Here is an 18,960-nt window from a genome sequence, read left to right as displayed (position 1 = left end):
GACATAAACTAAGCTGGAGAAAACGCACGGAGTGTAGATGGTTGAGTCTACCACACCACTTTCTTCACACTACTTTCATAGAAATAGCACTGTATTCTCCAAGAGGGGAGTTTTGATGTTTTCTTACTGTGAGAATTGTAGAAGAGCAGTACAGAAATCTTGTCAGACTCCACCCTATGCAGGGACTAGCTGTCAAAATACATATTTAGCCTCCTGGTTTTGGCAATGATGATGTACCTGCTCATTAGAACTGCTTTTTGTTTTTTTTTCTCCTTTCCCTCGTTTTGCTTTCCTTGCCTCACAGTACTTCTGTGTTAAGACAATCTTGTGTGAAGATTGAATTTGCTTTCCATATTAAAGTGAATCAGAAGATCACTAAGAGGTTGAACTATGTCACCTGCTATGTCGGATAATTAGAATCCAATCTAATGTGCTCTGATGTGAAGTCCAGAATGATTCAGAAAGACGTGGGTTTTCAGTAACCTCTAGGGGATGGTGTTGTGTTAAAAGTTCCAGTGTGGTAAACATTTTGTGTATATATATGGAGAGGTATGTATAGTTTTATATATAGATATGGGTATTTATCTGCCTTATAGAAGAAAAGTGTGTGCAATCCTATAGGAAGTACTCTAGCTAATAGGAAGCAGAGCTACTGCAGCACAAAATTGTGTTTGCAGCTATCAATATGTAGAAAAACAAAACGACCCAACAAAGGTCCTGGGGTGATGTTAACAGCTTGTTTTTCTGTATATGCTTCTTCTAACCCGCCGATGCACTGATTATAGATTTCAGTTCAGCAGAAGGTGTCTCAAAGTGGTGAAGTGTTTGATGAACAGTGTTTTGAATCCAGCTGTTGGGAATCCTTTGCTGTCAAGAACAGAGAACTGTGACTCTGTCAGTATTTAAGGTTCATATCTGCTGGACTTGAATTTGCTGAGCTGTTAAGTTTTCTTTCAAAAAAAGATTTCATGTTAATGGTATTTTGGTTTTAGAATGCTTGAGATATATTTACATTGATAATTTCCCCTCTATACTTTTACTAGACATTGCCTTAGTTTCAATATAGGTATTTTAATTTAGAAATTCATAAAGCTCCCAGTGTTTTGTACCAATTTATTATTATTTAATGTGAAGCATCTCGTTCATTATGCAACATTTGACAAGTGTTAATTAAAGTGTATACTGTACTGCTGAAAGCCATTCACATAATAAAGTGATCATTACTGTCTAAAAACCTGTAGACCAGTGACTACTGGTCTAATAAAGAAGACATAATTTATTTATTAGTGTCTGGACAGCAATACTGAGCAGTCAGTGATTTGTAGACCTTGCTTTTCCAAACAACTTGAAGAAGCATGTATCTTTGAATATAGAGGGAAATTTATATTGGACTTTGAACTATAATGCCTTGCCTCATTATGTGCAAACCCTGTCTTGTAGACCACTGCTCCTCTGCTTTTTTTTCTTCCTCATCACCTGCACGTCCTGCAAAAATTTAAGTGTTTTAAATTGGAAAAATTAAATACTTATCTCTTCTTATCCTTCCCAAGCATCCATAAAATGTGCTGTATTAATGTAAATTCAGGGATGATCTCTATATTAAAAACTGTACATATCATAAATATTTTCCCCAAAAGAGTTGGCATACTTACATAAGAAACTTGCATTTCATGCTGAAGAAACATGCCTCTCTTTTGTTAACGTTGTAGGTATGGGTTTTTATCGCAGTTTATGTCTTAAAGGACTAAGACTTCTCTTGATGCCTTTATTAAATGGCTGGTTTAATCTGAAGCATTGGTATAGCGTATCTTTGAATTTGAGTATGCACAACATAAGCCGCTATGTAAAACTTCTAGTCCCCCTGCTTAAATATAATAATGTTCTTCTCTTTATTGAAAACATCTATCTTTTTCTAGAAAATACCACGCATTACTTTGGCTTGGAGATTTGTGGTTGCGACTTTTGTTGTAACAAATCCTGTGAGACAAAAAAACAACTGCAACCTTTTTATTAGGTACCATCCAAGAAATGTACTGTTACCTCAGCATTAAGTATCCATAAGTTGTTACACCATGTGAAAGTCTTAAAGATTAATAGCAGAATGTTAGTGGACATTCTCCTTCAACTGAAACATATAGGTAGATAATGCACAGGACTACTTTTTGTATCTGAAGTGAGGGGAAACCTTATTTGTGTTCTAGGGAATCTTCACTGGAGATAAATTTCTTATTTCTATTTATCAGCAGTAACTTTAACTAAATTAGCTAGTCTCACTGAAATATCCAGAGTATTCAAGCAGTATTTTTCAAAATGCCTTGACAAAATGTCACTCCATGAGTTGCCTCTGTAATGTAATATCTTCCCCTTCTCTAACAGAGGGGAGAAGTGCTCAGAGTGGAAGTGAAAGTTTGTTATTTAATTTGCCCAGACTGTATGCTCCTGTGTGTACCATTAAAATCCTCCAGCCCAGAAAGGCAGGGATGAGTTGTTTCAAGCCACAGGGCAGAGGGAGGCAGGAGGACTCCATTAGCTTTTTGTTTGTCTGTAACAAACTTCCCCAGTATTTCTTTCTCAATCAAATCAGACTTCAGCTGCTGATCGGCTGCAGCAAATACAAACTGATGCCCATTGGGTTAGCACATGCTTACACCCATACAGATGTTCTACCCTCTTATGATGAGTTATACACATCTGTACAAGCAGCTAGAGTCTTTGTGATCAAGATTCAGGCTGCAGAAGGGCAAGACCACATCCTGAGATGAGAGCAACTGCTGTAAAAATCTCCATCATTTGTGTCATCTGAACTGGAGCTTTAACAGCTGTTAGTAATCCAGAACACAGGATGTTTAACTGCTAATAGCCCTTGAAAAAAAAAAAATCAAATGTAATGGTACACTGATTGAATTGTAGCTGTGTCTGTGTGTATGTGTGAATGGATTTTAAACAGTGTGTGATTGGTTCTCTGGCTTAGCAGGCCGAGCAGGACATTGCTCTGGAGTGCTTGCACAGTGCCTCAGTCTGCTCCTGCCCCTTCTCCAGCGGAGAGGGGGCCTCTCTGCTCGCCGGTCTGTCCCTGCTCCCCCCTTCCTTCTCTTCCTCCTCCTCCTGGACAGTGGCAGCACTGCTTCCTGTCAAGAGCGACTCTGACATGGCCCCTTCTGCACAGGCCCGCCACCGCCTCTTTCTTTCAAACACTCAGTGCATTTAGAGACTGATCTTGTGCAGAAAATATCCCTGACATTTGAGGAGCTCCAGGGATTCAATGAGCATGCTCAGTCCTCCCCGCCTGGTAGCCAGAGGAAGCTGGTTTACATACGAGTCATACCAAGCATAGCCTGCATGTCAGTGCAGTTAACTTGCAGCGGGCTGTGAGCAGAACTAGCGTGGCTTTGTCCCAGGAAACTTCCCTTGTTTCTGTTGTCTTTTTTTTTCTCGGTGGTTGTTTTTTTTGTTGTTTGTTGTTTTTTTTTTTAAGTTGAAAAAAGACTTGAAAAGTTTTTAGATAGTCGTCTTTGTATTGAAGGACACAGTATACTTTAGTTTTCAGAAGTTTGGAAGGGAGAGTGTGTGTGTTTTAATCCCTCCAACTTTCCTTTAATATACTTTGTTTTGATTAGCAGACGGCTGGGCTTTGCGCTAGTGAAGTTTAGGAAGCCGGAGCATACTCGGCACCATTCGCCTGGCTTCCTCCTCCCTGAACCTGTGCAAAAGCAAATAAGCTGGTCTCTTTTGCTAGCCCGATAAATGCTATTTATGAAGATGGACCTGTTGAACTACCAATACTTGGACAAGATGAACAACAATATTGGCATTCTGTGCTATGAAGGTAATGGTTTCATTTCACAAAGCGTCTTTTGTTGGGTGTGTTTTCTGTGGTTTGTAAGTGTGAATTCTCCCTCTTGAAAAGCAATCTGTGCTCTTGGTTGTGGTCTGCATTGTTGTTATGGCTTTGTTTAAGGGAAGGGGTTTTTTTATTCTTTTAATTTTTCTGTTCTCTTTTTACAAAGAGTATTTTTAGCATTATTTTTTCCGTAAAGATGCCATTAGTTAAAGGACCGTGCTGCTTTTGAGGCAGAGGGGGGGTTTGTTCATGATTTTCGTAGCTGTAAAAGAAACGGTTTGTAAGATGGGTGTGAGCGTTAACGTAGACGTCTACCTGTGCTCCAGCGGAGCAGTTGGGCACTGCTACCTTCAGCCCTGTGGGACGGCTTCGGAGCATGGGACCCGGGGCGCTTTCCCTGCGGGTCGGGCAGCACGGGGTGGCCCCATTGTTTGCCTTCCTCTTCCCTTTCCCCTTCCCCGCACAGCGTGCAGAGCCCCGGCTGCAAGATGCGTCTGCCGCCTCCAGCCCGCGCACCCCTCCTTCCCGAGAACCACCCCGTGCTCCAGTCCCCGGGGGAACGAATTACACAACGAGTTGGAAAACAGGGGATTTTTTTTCCGCTTTGCTGGACTGTGAATTTTACTTCAGCTAACAGAAGCTGGCGTTTGCTCTTCGTACTGTGAGCATTAATAGGCCTGTTTGGAAGTTGCCTGAGGTAACAGGGTAAAATCAGTTTCTTAATCTAGAAGACTTTTATCTACGTGCAGTTTGAAGAAGTGGTTATGGCTTGGCTTTGCCTAGAAAGAAAGGCACCAGTGAGCTAATACAGCTTGGCAGTAGAACTGTTTTTGCTGTAGCCACACACAAGCATTGCAGAAATCTTTCTTCTGATTCAGCAGGAACATTTCCCTGTTCATTTGGAAAATAAACTTGCTACAGTTGTCAGGGAAGAAACAATAAGGAGCATACATAGGACTGGAAGCTTTCTATTCACGCTCTTCAGAAAAAGACCAGGCCAGAAGACAAGGAGCTGAACCTCACTTTGGAACTCTGTACACTTTGGAACACACTAGAACTCCTAATATCTCTGTTTCTTTTCTTTTTTTTTCCTGCACAAATATGTATATATTTGCTTGAATAAAGCTCTCTTAGAGAAGATCAAGCTTGCCCATCAGTACTGAATAATATAGAACTGGGATTCAATAGAGTTGAAGTTTCAAGCTGTTTCTAATCCCATGCATTCTTCATTACAGCCAGGTAACTAGTTTAAAAAAAAAAAAGAAAGAAAGAAAAACAACTTGCAGGATCCTTTACATTTTCATTGCTCTCTGTAGTAACCAATGCTTTATTTGGAAGCAGCTGACAACTTCTGATGAAGACCATGAAGTTTTGCATTAAATTCTACTTACGCAGTACATGTTCCTGAGTGTTTTGTTGACTAAGGTAGAAAAACTGTAGTTTTGGCTCATCAGTTCAATTCATTATAATTATGCCTAATATTTATGGCAGATTCTTCCCAGCCCCTTTTTTCTCCACCCCCTTCTCCAATAATTGTTATTTAACCAGATCTTAGCTTTAATAGTTCAAAAGCAAAGGAACAGCTTAAGGAATACGCTCTTTGTTTAGTTTAAACATCTGTTACCATTTCCCTTATTATGGAAGTTAATGTTTTTAACACTAAAATAAACACACACAAAATGAAAAAAAGAAAACCAAAACTTAGTTGTGTTTATAGTGAGGTGTTTATATCCCAGCGGTTTAAAAAGTATAAACACTGGCAACATCTGCAGTGAACACGAAGGGTGTTTTAGAGATGCCTACAGATCTTCTGTGCCTCTGCCATAGTATTTATTTTAAAAGTGAGTTGTGTCAGCAGTGATGGATCTTGTTTCTTCAAAGACACTGCTGTGGTAGTAACTATATTGACAACAAAGTGCCCTTTCAAACTCAATTAATTAGGATTTATTGAAGGTCATACTTGAACTACTTATAAATGGATGCCTTCCTGAAAAGTAGTTTTGCAGATGTGGGATAAGATACAAATACATTGTATGATGTGAAAGTAGATTTGTAATTTCAGAGGAAAGAATTATGGACCTACATGCCACAGGAAATAAATGAGATGGGTTCTTTATTCCTTTAGAATCTCTCTTGAGACGCTTACTTTTGCTTATTGAGGTAATTGGTATGCTGGTGAAATGTGTCATTATTGTTTTATGAAGTTTACTAGTGGTTTTAATCTTTCACCTCTGGCACAAGCCACTGGAACTATGTGCCACTAATTTGTTGCTGCACCTTACGGATAAGAGATGTATTGGTACATAAGAAATAGGAAAAGTTCTTCCATCATGTGCATTTGGCAGCCCTTTATTTCAACATGGAGTAGAAGAATATAGTTTGCATCCCAAGATGAGTCCTGCTTTTTCTTGCCCAGCAAGAGCTAGAGATAGCAATTTGTTATATGCAGGCTTTGGGCTACAGAGGTAATGCCAGCGCTTGGTTGGTCTTCCTTGACTGGTAGGTGCAGGAAACCTCAGCTGTGTCTTAATCTCGTTCTCTTTCTAAGTAGTGTCATTCATGATCATGCTCCTGTGAGTATGGGAGCATTTCTTGAGAGAGCGCTGTTTAGTGCATAAACCATATTTCTGATTTCAGCTTACTCAGTGGAGGTCGGGGAAGGAAGTGGAATGACGACTAATATGGATGGAATCTGCTTTAGGGACAGGAAAGTGCCCCTTTGTTGCAGGGGGAGTTGGGGGTGTGGAAATGGGAGATCTAGTTCTCTCATTAACTGTTAAGAAGTAATGGTGTGTTGCAGATTTAGCTGACTGCTTTGTAGTACGGAACCTTAACTGAAGTTGACTGCTTTCTCAAACACAATAATTTTTTTTTTCCCCCTGCTATGAGAGTGGTCTAACACTGGCACAAGTTACCCAGAGAGGTTGTGGAGTCTCCATCTTTGGAGATACTCAAAGCTTGGCTGGACACGGCCCCAAGCAACCTGACCTAGTTGAGCCTGGTTTTGAGCAGGAGGTTTTGACTAGGTGATCTCCTGAGGTGCCTTCTAGCCTCAATGCTTCTGTGATTCTGTAATATGATGGAAAGTTCTGCATACTTGTATAATTAAGACAGCCACAGCCAGCAAAAGGATTATAACCAGCAATGAGGTGAGAGGGTTTTTCAATGGGGGTCCCTAATGTTGAACTACAGAACAAAGCCATTTCATTTTCCTCAGGGCTGTTTGGTTTATACTGATAATTTATGCCCTTTTGAGTGTTTTCTTCATGTTATTTGAGCTCCTCGAGATGCCCCATGATAGTCTCAACTCTGATGCTTTTGGAGGAAAATCTTAATTTTAGAAACATGGTGTTTTTTTAACAAGTTGCATAAAAGAGAACATTTGAGGTTTGTCTCCCTCTCCAGTGAAAGAAAATTTTTAAATCATTCAAATGAGAATGGGTAGTCTTTGCCAGTAGGAAAGTGACAGTTACATTAGCAATGATCAACCATTTCAAGCAATTTATTGTAATGTATTTGGTGCAATAAGAAAGGGAAGAAGAAATAATTAGAGAATTGTTGACTCAGCACCTGGACACTGATTGTTGGCATAAATACATCTGATATCCTCCTACTAAACATTTGCTGCCAGTTTGATGAGTAGTGCTTTCTTAGCATTGTTTTCTTTGTAATGTACTGAGAGACATCAGAAAACTCTTGGTAGACTGTTGTCCTCGCTAAGGTGCAAAGGCCATGAAGCAGAACCATTCTGTACCAGTCTGGTGTTCGCAGTGCTTCCTATCAAATGACAAGCACTTGATCCGGGCATGTGTTCAGAGGTAGAACATCTGCATCTTGTTTTACAATGGAAACTCACTTAACTTTAGCTGAATATTCTTTCTCCCGGAGCCTTGTGTGTGAGGTAATGTCAGGAGTGCTCAGAGTTAAACAAAACAAATCACAGGTGATCCTGCTTTTTGACTAGTGCAGGGGCAGTCTAGCAAGTTTTGGCTCCTCATTTCCAATAGAATATGTATGAGAAGGTGCAGTCTCCCAGTAGATTTGTTTCATTTTGTTGTTTATATGAGGGAGTGAGTGTACAGATGGTTGTGCGTTGGAAGGCAGATTTCTGCCTTCCTTCCCCTCTCTCATATTTTCAAATGCTTTGTGTTATTACTGCATTCTCAAGGCTTGAACTGCTGTGCTGGGAAGGGTATAAAGAAATGCAATAAGATGCTAAGAAATCCCCCAGGCATGTTAGGAGACTTGGAGCACTCAAAATAGTTATACACAGTTCTCTGGACAGTCCAGAAGAATGGATTTTTTAATGAAGAAGATTGGATCCAGATTTATAGAAAAACACCACTTCTTGGTTTTAGGACAGCTTATATTAGTTAGTGGCATATTACATAATTATTTCACTTACTTCCTGTAAAAATGAAGCATTAGTTGGCTACAGCACTGAGCTTCCACAGCTACATATCTTCTTAGGGCACTGCAAGGCATTTTGAATATATGTATATATTCCCAAAAAGGCCAGTTTAGATGTTTTATATTAAACAAGGAGCCTGAAACAGATTCTGCTAACTTCATTTGCTTTTTTAATGAAATGTAACATGTTTTCTCAAGTTCTGAAGAATAGTTTCCATCAGTTTTCTTGCTGACCTTGCATTTTACACTGGGTTTGTAACATCAGTTTCTCCTATTAATTCTGAAGTTTGGTTTAGTTTCTAAATATATAAAATTATTTTAACACTATTCTTCTATTATGAATTAGTGGAATAATAAATGGGATAAAAATCTCCTTCATGGTGAATTAAGTGTTCTTTTTTGTAATGCAGTATAAAATTTCTATTCAAAGTAATGTAAATTAAGATGCACCCACAGAATGTTCCCCATTTATAGAACATTCTTTGGGTTTTGCTTTTTCAATGTCTTTTATCTTCAGGAAAAAACAAAGACCTCCAACTTCACAGTTGGGCTTTTCTTACTCATTTCCTCCTAGCATGAAGTTGGGAATATCCTTTTCAGTACTGACATCACAATTCAGTTTATTTTCCTCATTCATCAAAGGCAAGATAGATTTAGGTCATACTTCCCTAGAGTTGTGTTGTTCTCCTCACCTTTGATGCTAGTTCAGCATTTGTACTGAGAACTCAAACAAAGAAATTGAAAGTTGTGGGATAACCCACTATGTATTTTTAATAGATAAGATAGGCAGCACATTTTTTTCTAAGATAAAAGGTAGTGAGGTTTGTAGCAGTAAGTTGAATTCTGTGTTAATGACCAATTTGCTTAAAGGCTGTAACTTGTTACTCACAAGTCAAATTTGTTACAGTGCCAGGCCTCTTTGGATATAAATCCAGGGATTTTAGGAGACTTGGAAAAAGCTTAAATTGCTCCAGAGTTTGAACAATGCACTGTATTGTATGGAGAACTGTTAGAGAAAATATAAAGCTTAAACAACAGTCTTCATTGTGTGGCATCTAAAATTATGAATGAACAAGTTCATCCATACATATTGGTTTTGCCTTTTTTAAGTATCTGCTTTGCATGAAAACAGTTGTCTATTAATTTCTTCTTGAGGATTAATACAGATAGGGCTTTATATTTGATTTTGGCTGAATAGACTACAGAGTTTTAACATGCTGCATGCAGACAGCGTGCCAAGCAATTTAGCAAAGTTGTTTACACTAACAATAATCCAGCAGGACAGAGCCTATAATTTTTCACTGATAATAGCATGAGGTAGTGATGAATACAAGTTTCTGGAGGAGTGTTTACAAAAATGGTATTATACTTCTCCAGTGTTAAGGAATCATGAGTGGTTTTGGTTTTAATTTCTTTTTTAAAGCCAGCCAATTTTTTCTTCATTGTGCAGTCAGTATCATCTTCTTGAAAATTACTTTACAAATCAGCGTGGAATGATTGCTGGACACACAGAGTCATTGGGTTTTTTTTCCCTTTCAGTAAAAGCCATGCACTTGGGAAGATAATTGACTGTGTGATATAGCACTGCTAGATGTTGTCGTATAAGCACTATGCCACCACAAGTGTCATGATGCACAGTTTTAGTTTCCTGGAGGCAGATTTCCCCTGGTGCTTCATCTAACAGGTTTTTTTTATGAAAGAGCTGACGTTCTTGTGCCTATCTCTGTAAGTTGATGTAATGGCGCATGTAGCTTGGTGTGTTTTGGCAGGTACCTTAGGAGTCGTGGTGGGACAGAAAGAGGGGCCGTAGATCATCCAGCACAAGTGCAGTTTCAAAGAGGCAGTTGAGCTCTTAATTAGGGTTATCTCTCTCAACTTCTAAACCTCATGTTGCAGATACATGGAGTTGCAAGAGTTTTATTCTTAACATCAGTAGTAGTTTGGCACTGATTCTAAGGCAAGCTTGGAACATTTTAGTCGTTAGGAAAGAGCTCTGTACAGCTTTTTCTTGTATATCCTTGGTGAAGTTGAAGTGATGGTGTTCCTGGGACCACCACAGCATTGGTTCTAGAAAAAGTAATCCAGAAACTTCAGTGAGGTGGTTAGTCTTCATCAAAGATCTTTAGATATCTAGTTTTAATAGGAATGTAAGTCCTGAAAATCTCAGGTGAGAAGTAACACACATGTGGGGGACAAAAGTGTGAAATGGAGTTTAGAACATTTCCTTTAAGTTTCATGGCACTGTTTGGTATCAGATTTTTTTAAAGTAACACTTTTCTTCTTTCTCCACTTTTTAACTTTGTTGTTGCTAGCATTAAAAACAAGAACTTGTTAAACATAGTAGTGCATGGTGCAGTCCAGATTTCCCCTCCAGATATGTTATGTGACACTTTGTGCCTCACTTGTCTTTGGAGGAAAAGATCATCCACTAGTGTACTTAGATGGAGGCAGATAATGTTTGAGATAAAGCGGAATGTTATAGCCTTTGTGGTATAGGAGGAGGAAAGAAACTATGCCTTATTCAGGCAGGTGCCAGCTTAGTTCCTTCACAAAAATTGTGGCCTAACTTTTCTTAATACACATTGTTACAAGAGTCTATCTTTGATTATTTTAAGACATGTTCTTTTTCACTCATCATTTTGGAGTGTTCCTTGTCAACTGTGAGAGTCAAGCACTGTAGTGTATGACTTTCCTCCTATTCTTCCAAATGTTGCTAGCAGGTTCCAGGAAATATATTTGCTTTCCCAGGAAAAGTTTGGAACCAGTTGTGTTTAAAAAGCAGTAGTTTTTCCTGGAAACCCATTTGACAGGGCATGGAAACCACACAGCATTACACCTCCCTGGTTTGCAAGACTTAATATTTATTCCTCAGCATGCAGAAATAGGGCTTTTTATCTTTAAACATGGGTTGTAATTAGAAGTGAGAGAGATTTAGTAGATGAGCCTATCTTCTTTTTTTTTTTTTTTTTTTTAAATCCAGGATTGGAATTTTTTCCCAAACTACTGTTTGGGAATATAAACCAGTATCAAAATGTTTATTATGTTTTATTCTAACCAAAAATCACAGACCACAGATTGGCAATAGCCTTTCTAGTTACCATCTACAAAGTGCCCAGCCCAGCAATTCTTTGTGTAAGAAGAGCAAAAACCAAAGCTGCTGAGTGGATCTTTTGAAATAGCTGTTGTCTGTTTGGGAATGAGTATTTACTTGTTTTTAAAATGCCATTGGTGCACTCCAGTTGCACTTTGGAGATGGTATTGTGACTTCCAATATCGTTACTAGGTTGTTAATGTTTAGTATGTCTCAATTCTGGAATGAACTTCAGATATTTGTAAAATTAGCAGGTTTTGACACTTTGCAAGAAAACCCTTCAGAAAAAATCTTGTTTCTTGGCTCCAGATTACTAAATTGGAGTTTTCTCTGTGATTCATTGCTAATTGTAATTAAATGGCTGTATGAAGAAAATCAAAGTAGTCCAGTCAAAAGGAAAATATTTCTATGAATCTAAATTATCTAGGAAGACTAGTAAATGCTACACAAGAGCTAGCCAAGTAAAATAAGACTAGTTGTTCTGTTTATGTTCTTTGGAAAGTAATCTGTTCTAAAGCAGGAGGTCTACAAAAAGTACTCTTAGCATATAGAAAAAAAACCTGTTGGTAATAACTATGGCACCTCCTTTGTGGTGGTTTTATATAGAACACATTAAATGAAGATGGGGTGAGGGAAGTGCTGTATGATTCATATAGGACAAGTTTTAACTCGGCCAGTTTCTTGGATTTAGTATAAATATTTATGGCACTGGAGGGGATTTTTTTTTTTTTTAATATGCTTCCTTGTGCTCCAGATCTCTTAGCTGTCTTCCTCAGACATCTGGTGTGCATTGCTGCTTGTTTAACCCCCACCCTTCAGTTTTCATGCTGTGGCATCTTGGAGAGCTATCGCAGTCTCTCTGTGGTTGGCGTAAATTAGATCTCATAGAGCCAGCCGGGAGAATGCTGACGTGCACACTTTTCCTGCTGAATACTCTAAAACTGGTGGCTACAGTTAGAGGTGAACACTTTGCTCTTACCTTGTTGTAGGCATCATACTGAGCTATTTAGTGAAGTTGTCAAAAGTAGGAATTCCAGCATTAGGAGTGAAGTTTACAGATTCTTGACTAGTTTCTCTCTCTTAGAAAAAGCTTCTTTTACCAATGTTCTATAATAAATGTGTCTAACTTAGCTCATCAGCAAAATATTAAGTTCTCTTCCTTTAAAAATCCTAGTTTCTAAGACTGTAACTGCTCTGAGGTACACAATGCTTGCCTTAACAGCTAATCTGTGGATGTACTGAGTTTTTCTTTGTAGTACAGTAAATTGAACAGTACCCTGTTTGCTTTCAGCTATTTCTCAATCAGTCCGTTTAGAAGCAAGTATGATAACAAATATTTTTATAGCCATTGTAACTCATATATTTGTATGTATATTTTTTTAACCGTCTCTGTAGAATCCTACTCCCCACAGAAGCCTAGTTAATTCAACCTTCAGCTACTCCCATGAAATAAATAGTGAACATTATCCTTATTTACAGAGGGGAAATAAAGAGCTGTTATTTGTTAAATTCACATAAGCCAGGGATAAAGCTGACAGCAACATTCACAGTGGCTTGATGTTAACACTCTGCCATAGCTGCTAGACCTTACTGTCATCTGTTAGTAAACAAAAAGCGCTTTTACCTCTTTGCTTTGAGGTGTGCGAATAAAAATAGTAATTAATCAGCTAAGCAGATAAAAACTCTGATCTTTGAAACTTGGACTGATGATATGTGGACTAGATGCTTGCTTTCTGCTCAGCAGTCGCGGAGGAAACAGGACCTTTTGGACTAAACTCTGTCATGACTGTGGTTCATCTATAGTGGACCCCTTCTAAATGGAGATTATGAAATCTGTTTTGGGGGAAGTAGTTGAGCCTTTTTAGCTGATACAAGGAATAAGCTCTTACAAAGAATAGTGGGATGGAAGAATTTTAAGTTCCTGTATTCGAACCGCAGGACCTCTACGGGTCTGTTCTTCTATATTTGAGGTCTGTTGAGTTGCATAAAAGCAATGTGCCCGCTGATGCCAGCAATTAATTTTGTATTCTCTTCAGAAAATAATTTGGGGTAAGAAACTTCAATTAAATAGCAGTCCAGCTGCGGTCATGTAATGCATAGCTCAGCAACAGGCAAGCTGATAACTCATTTAATGACCTAAAGCAGCTCTTCCAAACCTTTTTAATTAATGCAGTGTCTCACTGCACCTGAAGTGGCTCTTTGGTTCCATTAAAAACTTCACAGTGGTGTTTAGAGTGCCTGCTTAATTACGGGGTAGAACATCTTCAATGTGTGATTGGAGGTAGAGGTCTGCAGAAGTGTTTAGGATGTACATCATTCAAGTAAAATGGGGAAGGATTTCAGATAATTAACTGTGGAGTGATATCATAGTAATGTAGTGAGAGATTTAATTTCTAGATCCTGTGGAGCTAGTATCACGTGAACAATGGGTCACAGACATACAGCTGATATTTTTTGTTACCTTCGTTTTATCAACTCATCTGCACTTCCCTGTCTTTTCTGTGTTTTGTCAGGAATGAATTGCATCTGCTGCTTTGAAATAAATAAACAAGGAGCCTCAAGTTAAGTTAATAAAAAGGTTCAGCTAAAAACTAGTAGGTATAGGGGGAGGAAGACAAAGCCCTAATTAAAGGTATTTGAGAAGCAGAGTGTAACTCTGGTACTGCTCACCCATTCCAATCCCATGACTGTCAAGATAACTTCAAAAATATGAATTTCTGCTTGTTCCTTGCTTTCCCAAGAGGTCTGGAAAACCTGCCCTCAGTGCCCAGAAAACTGTGAGAAAGGCTGCCCAGGCAGCATGTAATTTATTGGTAATATACACAATCCCTCCCTCTGTCTTCCCTGCTTCAGCTTCCCCTTGGAGAGAACATTTGTTTTAAGTGACCCTGCAACTTGGGCCCATAAACCACCCTCCTCCTCATGAAATAAACAGTGCAGCTATGATTTAGACAGTGCTTTCATCTATCCCTTAGCACCATAGGTTTGTCTCCCTTTTATCTCTCTGAATCTGACAACCTCTATCAATCCCAGTCATTGTATAGTAGTGCTGACTACTGGACTGGGTAGGAGCGTTCATTCAGATCCATTATCTTCAGGCCTTTTGAGGAGGAATTAATAATGTTCTCTGATACCAGGTTTTTCACAACTGAATCTTCTAGTGGAACAATGGTTTTCAAGTTCTTGTACTCCATGGTTACCTAAATTTTTTCTGTGGGTCTGTTCGTAGGGAGGTTTTTTCCCCAATAAAACTGCTTATCTTAGTTGCATGCCATAAACCCAAGATTAAAAACTGCTATGTCAGAGGATCAAAATTAATTTTATTTTTTTCCTTAGTGGTGGTATCTGCCTGTTCGTTTGCTTTGGAAGACAATCCTTTCAGGAACAATGGTAATACTTTGGTTATTTTATGTATGTTTCTTTATACCAGTACCCATCCCCCTGGAGAAATTATGTGGCATCCTGACCTCTCCATCTTGTGAGCCACACCGTTCTCTGGGCTTTTCTAGAAGATGAAGCCTTCACAAGTTTTTGGTTATTAAAACGCTACATGTGAGGAGCAGCTGAGGGAGACTATTGGGTTGTGTCTCAGAATAACACAAAGCAGTGGGCTGAAGGATCAGTGTTATCCAATGTTGTAGTGCTTATGACGAGCTTGAATTTATTCTCTTTTGGCTGAGGCACTGGCTGGGTCATAAGTCAGCCTACTGCCATCAGTTACAGTAAAACCCTGCACGTAAGGAATTGGCAAACGGACACATCCTCCTCATTTTCTATGTAAATAGCATGATCAAAAGACTATCTTGTTTTCATCTGAATGGCTTGTGTAGTTTGCTGTTGGAATCGGAGTGCTTGACTGCCCTGCACTGTTCTCATTGCTCTCTTGCTTTCCCTCTGTAGAAGGGATTTTGGAGCCCATTCTCAAGGACAAAGGGATTTTGTTCTTGACAATGGATTCTTTGTGGGAGTTGGGTTGGAATTGTTCTGGATTAAAGTCTTCCATTTTCTGTCAGACTTGGTTGAAGGAGCTCTGTGTTCCTTCAATACACGAGTCCATTTCAGACAGGCTGCAATCAGGTAGCAGAAAATCAAAACTGATTTTGAAGTTTTTCCTGTGTTCATTAGGCCAAATGTAATTTGTTCATTTTGCCTCATTTAGGAAGAGATTATCATGTTCATGACCATGAAGGCAGCAGCAGCTCCTTATTGTGTGTCCATGTGCATGTGATGATTAAGACTTGTCTCCAATCCCATCTTCTCCTGACCTGTGCAGCAGCTACAGCTATTTGACTGCTTGGCCACATGCTGTATGGGGGAAATGCTGTAGCCAAAACTTCTGTGCTTTTTATGGTGCTTTTTTTTCTTTTTTTTAACTTACCATTTTGGCATCTCATGTATGCTGCTAATAGGTATCCAATCAGGGAACTTAACGCTAAGCTTTGCAGGACTTGCACACAGTACAGTCATCTAAACAGTGACCGTACTTTTTCCAAATCCATTTTGAAGGAAGCCACCCATGTGTGCATATCTTTTACTAACATTTTGAATATATTTGCTTTTGTGTTTTTAAAATACAGCATTTATATCCTCTCTCTAGAGCCTTCTACGTTCCAGGTGGGGAATTTGGGGAAAAATAAAATGGGAATTAAAGAAACATTGCTTGAAAGTGCAATATCAGATTTTTCAGCTCTTTTAGAAGGCTCATTTTATTGATGCTCTGAATTTTTCCATACATAGCAAAGGAGAGTAATGTGAGAAAAGGTGTTCTGGGCATGTTTATGGTAAACTACAATAAAAACTTGAAGTGTATCTAAAAATAGGCTCCAATTTAAATAAGTGGAATATAATTTTTTTACCTTTGCATAACACCTTTTACTTCAAATCCTTATGAAATAAACAGTGCACAATTTATTTGATTTAGTTTTAATATGACCCCATTACAAGTAAACATTTCAAAATTAATGTTTTAAACATTGTTGTCTTAGAACATTCTGGCTGTGCTGATACCCACAAGGGGCATTGATTACCCAGCGCAATAGCCTAGAGTTTAATTTATGTTGCAGGATCATATCCATGAAATACCAGCCATTGGAGCAAAAGGTGGTGTTTCAGACCTGAGCATCTACATTGCTGTCCACTAACAGAAACAGTATCTTAAAAAAAACAGAGGGAGGGTAGCAAATGTTTTGTGTCTACTTAGGAGGTATTATTCAAATATGAGCTTTCAATAATTGAATTTTGTATTTGTCTCTCTTTGCCATTGCATGAAAATACATGGTATGTTGAAATACTGCTTAAGCACACAATCAATTTTTGCTGTTGCCACCTTGCTGTGACTGTGATTTACTTCTGAAATAGATGGCAGATCTTCTAGCTTTGATTGTTTCTGCTAAGACAGGCTAGTCTTTGATCAGCTCAGCTTTCCTGTCTTTTATGTAACACGGTATGTCATTTAGCTGGGTGACAAAACAACACTTAAATCTGGAAACCACCGTCATTTTGGAAAGCAACATCTTCAACATGTAGACTTACAGTTATATTTAATTCACAGTTTTTTATTTATAGTGTTTTTCTATTTTTAATAAAACCACATTAGTGCACTGATAAAAGTAAATATTTTTAGCTGACAACTTTTAAACTCTGCTTACCAGAAATTTGAGAGAATGCTGTATAATAGTTTTGCAAATAAATTCTGATTATATGTTTGTTATTTAAACTTTGCCTGGTGGTAGTTTTAATGACATATTCTGGAATTATTTTCTATATTAGGGATTACCGTACCTCTCAGCATGGTCTTTCTTTCCCTCTTTCTCCAGTGTCCGTGTCCCATAAGCATTCCAGCCAGGTTACAAGGTCAGAATGACAGTGTCTTATCTTGAGGCACCGAGACTGGTGGAACTTCACCTCTCTCCATGGGTCTGGCCCACAAACACTCACTTGGAACCTTTAGAGACTTCAAGTGCACAGAGGAGAAAACATTACTAAGCACTGAATGACTAAATTTCATTATTACTATACATGGAGTGTGGTGTAGGGGTACACCAGAACTACTTACAGTACTTAGAATGCATTATGTTTTGCCAGGGAATGAAATGGATCATAGATTTTTTGCTGACCAGTAAATACTAATGTCATGTTTTCTAAGCAAATACAAGAACATGAAATTTACTGTTTTCTGCAGAATATGTAGATGATGCTTCTGCCTTTGTCTTCCTCTCTGATTTATTCCCTTCCTTGTTTGGGATGCCCTTGTTGGACCACGCAGTTGTTCACCAAATAAAAGTAATCTCCAGTGTTCTCTGTAGGAAGTATGAGGAGTCCGAGTTTAGCACCTGTACCTTTTGTCAGCTTATTCAGCAAGGTATTATTGCCAATTTTGAAGCATCTAAAACAGGGCTGTGAGTGCTTTTTTGACACTTCCCTTTATGTACCAGTATATTCAGTGTTGTGGCTTTTACCTGAGGAAGGATTGTGTGTATCTGACCATATGCAGTCACAGGACAAGGCTAACCAGAGGGCGACAATGTATCTGTGTAGGACAGTCCGCTGTTTTGCAACTACTTTAGATCTTGCCTGCATACCAAACCCTGTATTGTTTGGCAGGGCTCTGTGGCCCAAGTACAGTGCTGTATTAAGACACGTGCTGCTTTCTGTCCTTGGGAACTCTACTTAGCATGGCAGCTTGCTTTTCTTTTATATGAGCCTCTGTGATACTTTGAGCAAACATAAAATGGTAACTTGTGTTAATTTTTAGTCCCTCTTAACTGACCTGAAATGTTTGATACAGGTTTTTCCTGTGAGAGCAGGCAGAAAAGCTTGAAAGGGGGTGTTCTCTGGGAGCAGCTTTGCTCCCTGAGCAAAAAACCCATCCTCAGTCTTGAACTGAGGGAAATCCTTTTTTGACATTGCTGTTGACAAGTATTGTAGACACCCCTGGTGCTGTTTATCTGGAGACTGGTGTAGTTTAGCATTGATTGCTTTTAAATCTTGTCTGCCAGACAATTGGAATCTTTTTTTAACCATAGTTTACATGAGTACAGGTACTCTAAGCAGAAGAAAGGAACCTTTTTTTAGACTTTCAGCTCAGACGGGTGCTGCAAGAATTAGCTAAATGGGATATTCTTTTAAAGGGGGATCTGCAAATTTATAAAGTAGTATTGTGCTCTACAGTTCATTTTTGGGCTGGAACTGAAGACAGTCCTACAGTCACAACTGTCGAGGTGTGAAAATTGAAATTAGTCAGAAGAAATATTAAGGAGCTCTGCCAGACTGGAGCATTAAAATTTGTTCCCTCTTGCTTTCTTTGTGGCATATCTGCTGCCTTTTTTCTTTCTATGCCATGAATTTCTTGCCTACTTACCTTTTTTCAGTTAACCCCAAAATGTGTTAAAAGGAGACTCTTTCAGTTCATACCTGTTTAGCAGAGTGAAGAGAATTTATTTCAGTAATAGTTTTAAGTGGTCAGCAGAGACTTTTTAGCTCTCTTATGTTTATGAAGTAGTTTGTGGAACTGTGAAACAGTTATCTATATAAGTCAGTTTATATACAGAGAGTATGCTATTTTGTACAGCTATGTGTTTACAATATGATGAGAGAGAATATAAGATGATGTAGTTAG

The 18,960-nt window shown here is 38.6% G+C and overlaps 1 protein-coding gene across 2 annotated transcripts in view; it reads left to right on the top strand.

Annotated features, from left to right (window-relative positions):
- The window catches only part of VGLL4 (vestigial like family member 4), a 105,261-nt gene that overhangs the window by 56,670 nt on the left and 29,631 nt on the right, over positions 1-18,960 (top strand). Inside the window, exon 1 of one of the 2 annotated variants that reach the window (XM_064454249.1) lies at positions 3,143-3,826. The exons of the other annotated variant lie outside the window; for it this stretch is intronic. Within the exon in view, the coding sequence (XP_064310319.1) occupies positions 3,745-3,826 (82 nt within the window). The 5' untranslated portion in view covers positions 3,143-3,744. Of the gene's footprint in view, positions 1-3,142; positions 3,827-18,960 lie in introns of those variants that run through there. 2 annotated transcript variants of the gene reach the window in all.

Source organism: Phalacrocorax carbo, chromosome 6, assembly GCF_963921805.1.
Source record: "Phalacrocorax carbo chromosome 6, bPhaCar2.1, whole genome shotgun sequence".
NCBI lineage: Eukaryota > Metazoa > Chordata > Aves > Suliformes > Phalacrocoracidae > Phalacrocorax > Phalacrocorax carbo.
Note: the sequence above shows the minus strand (reverse complement) of the source record. Positions and strands in the feature narration are given on the sequence as shown.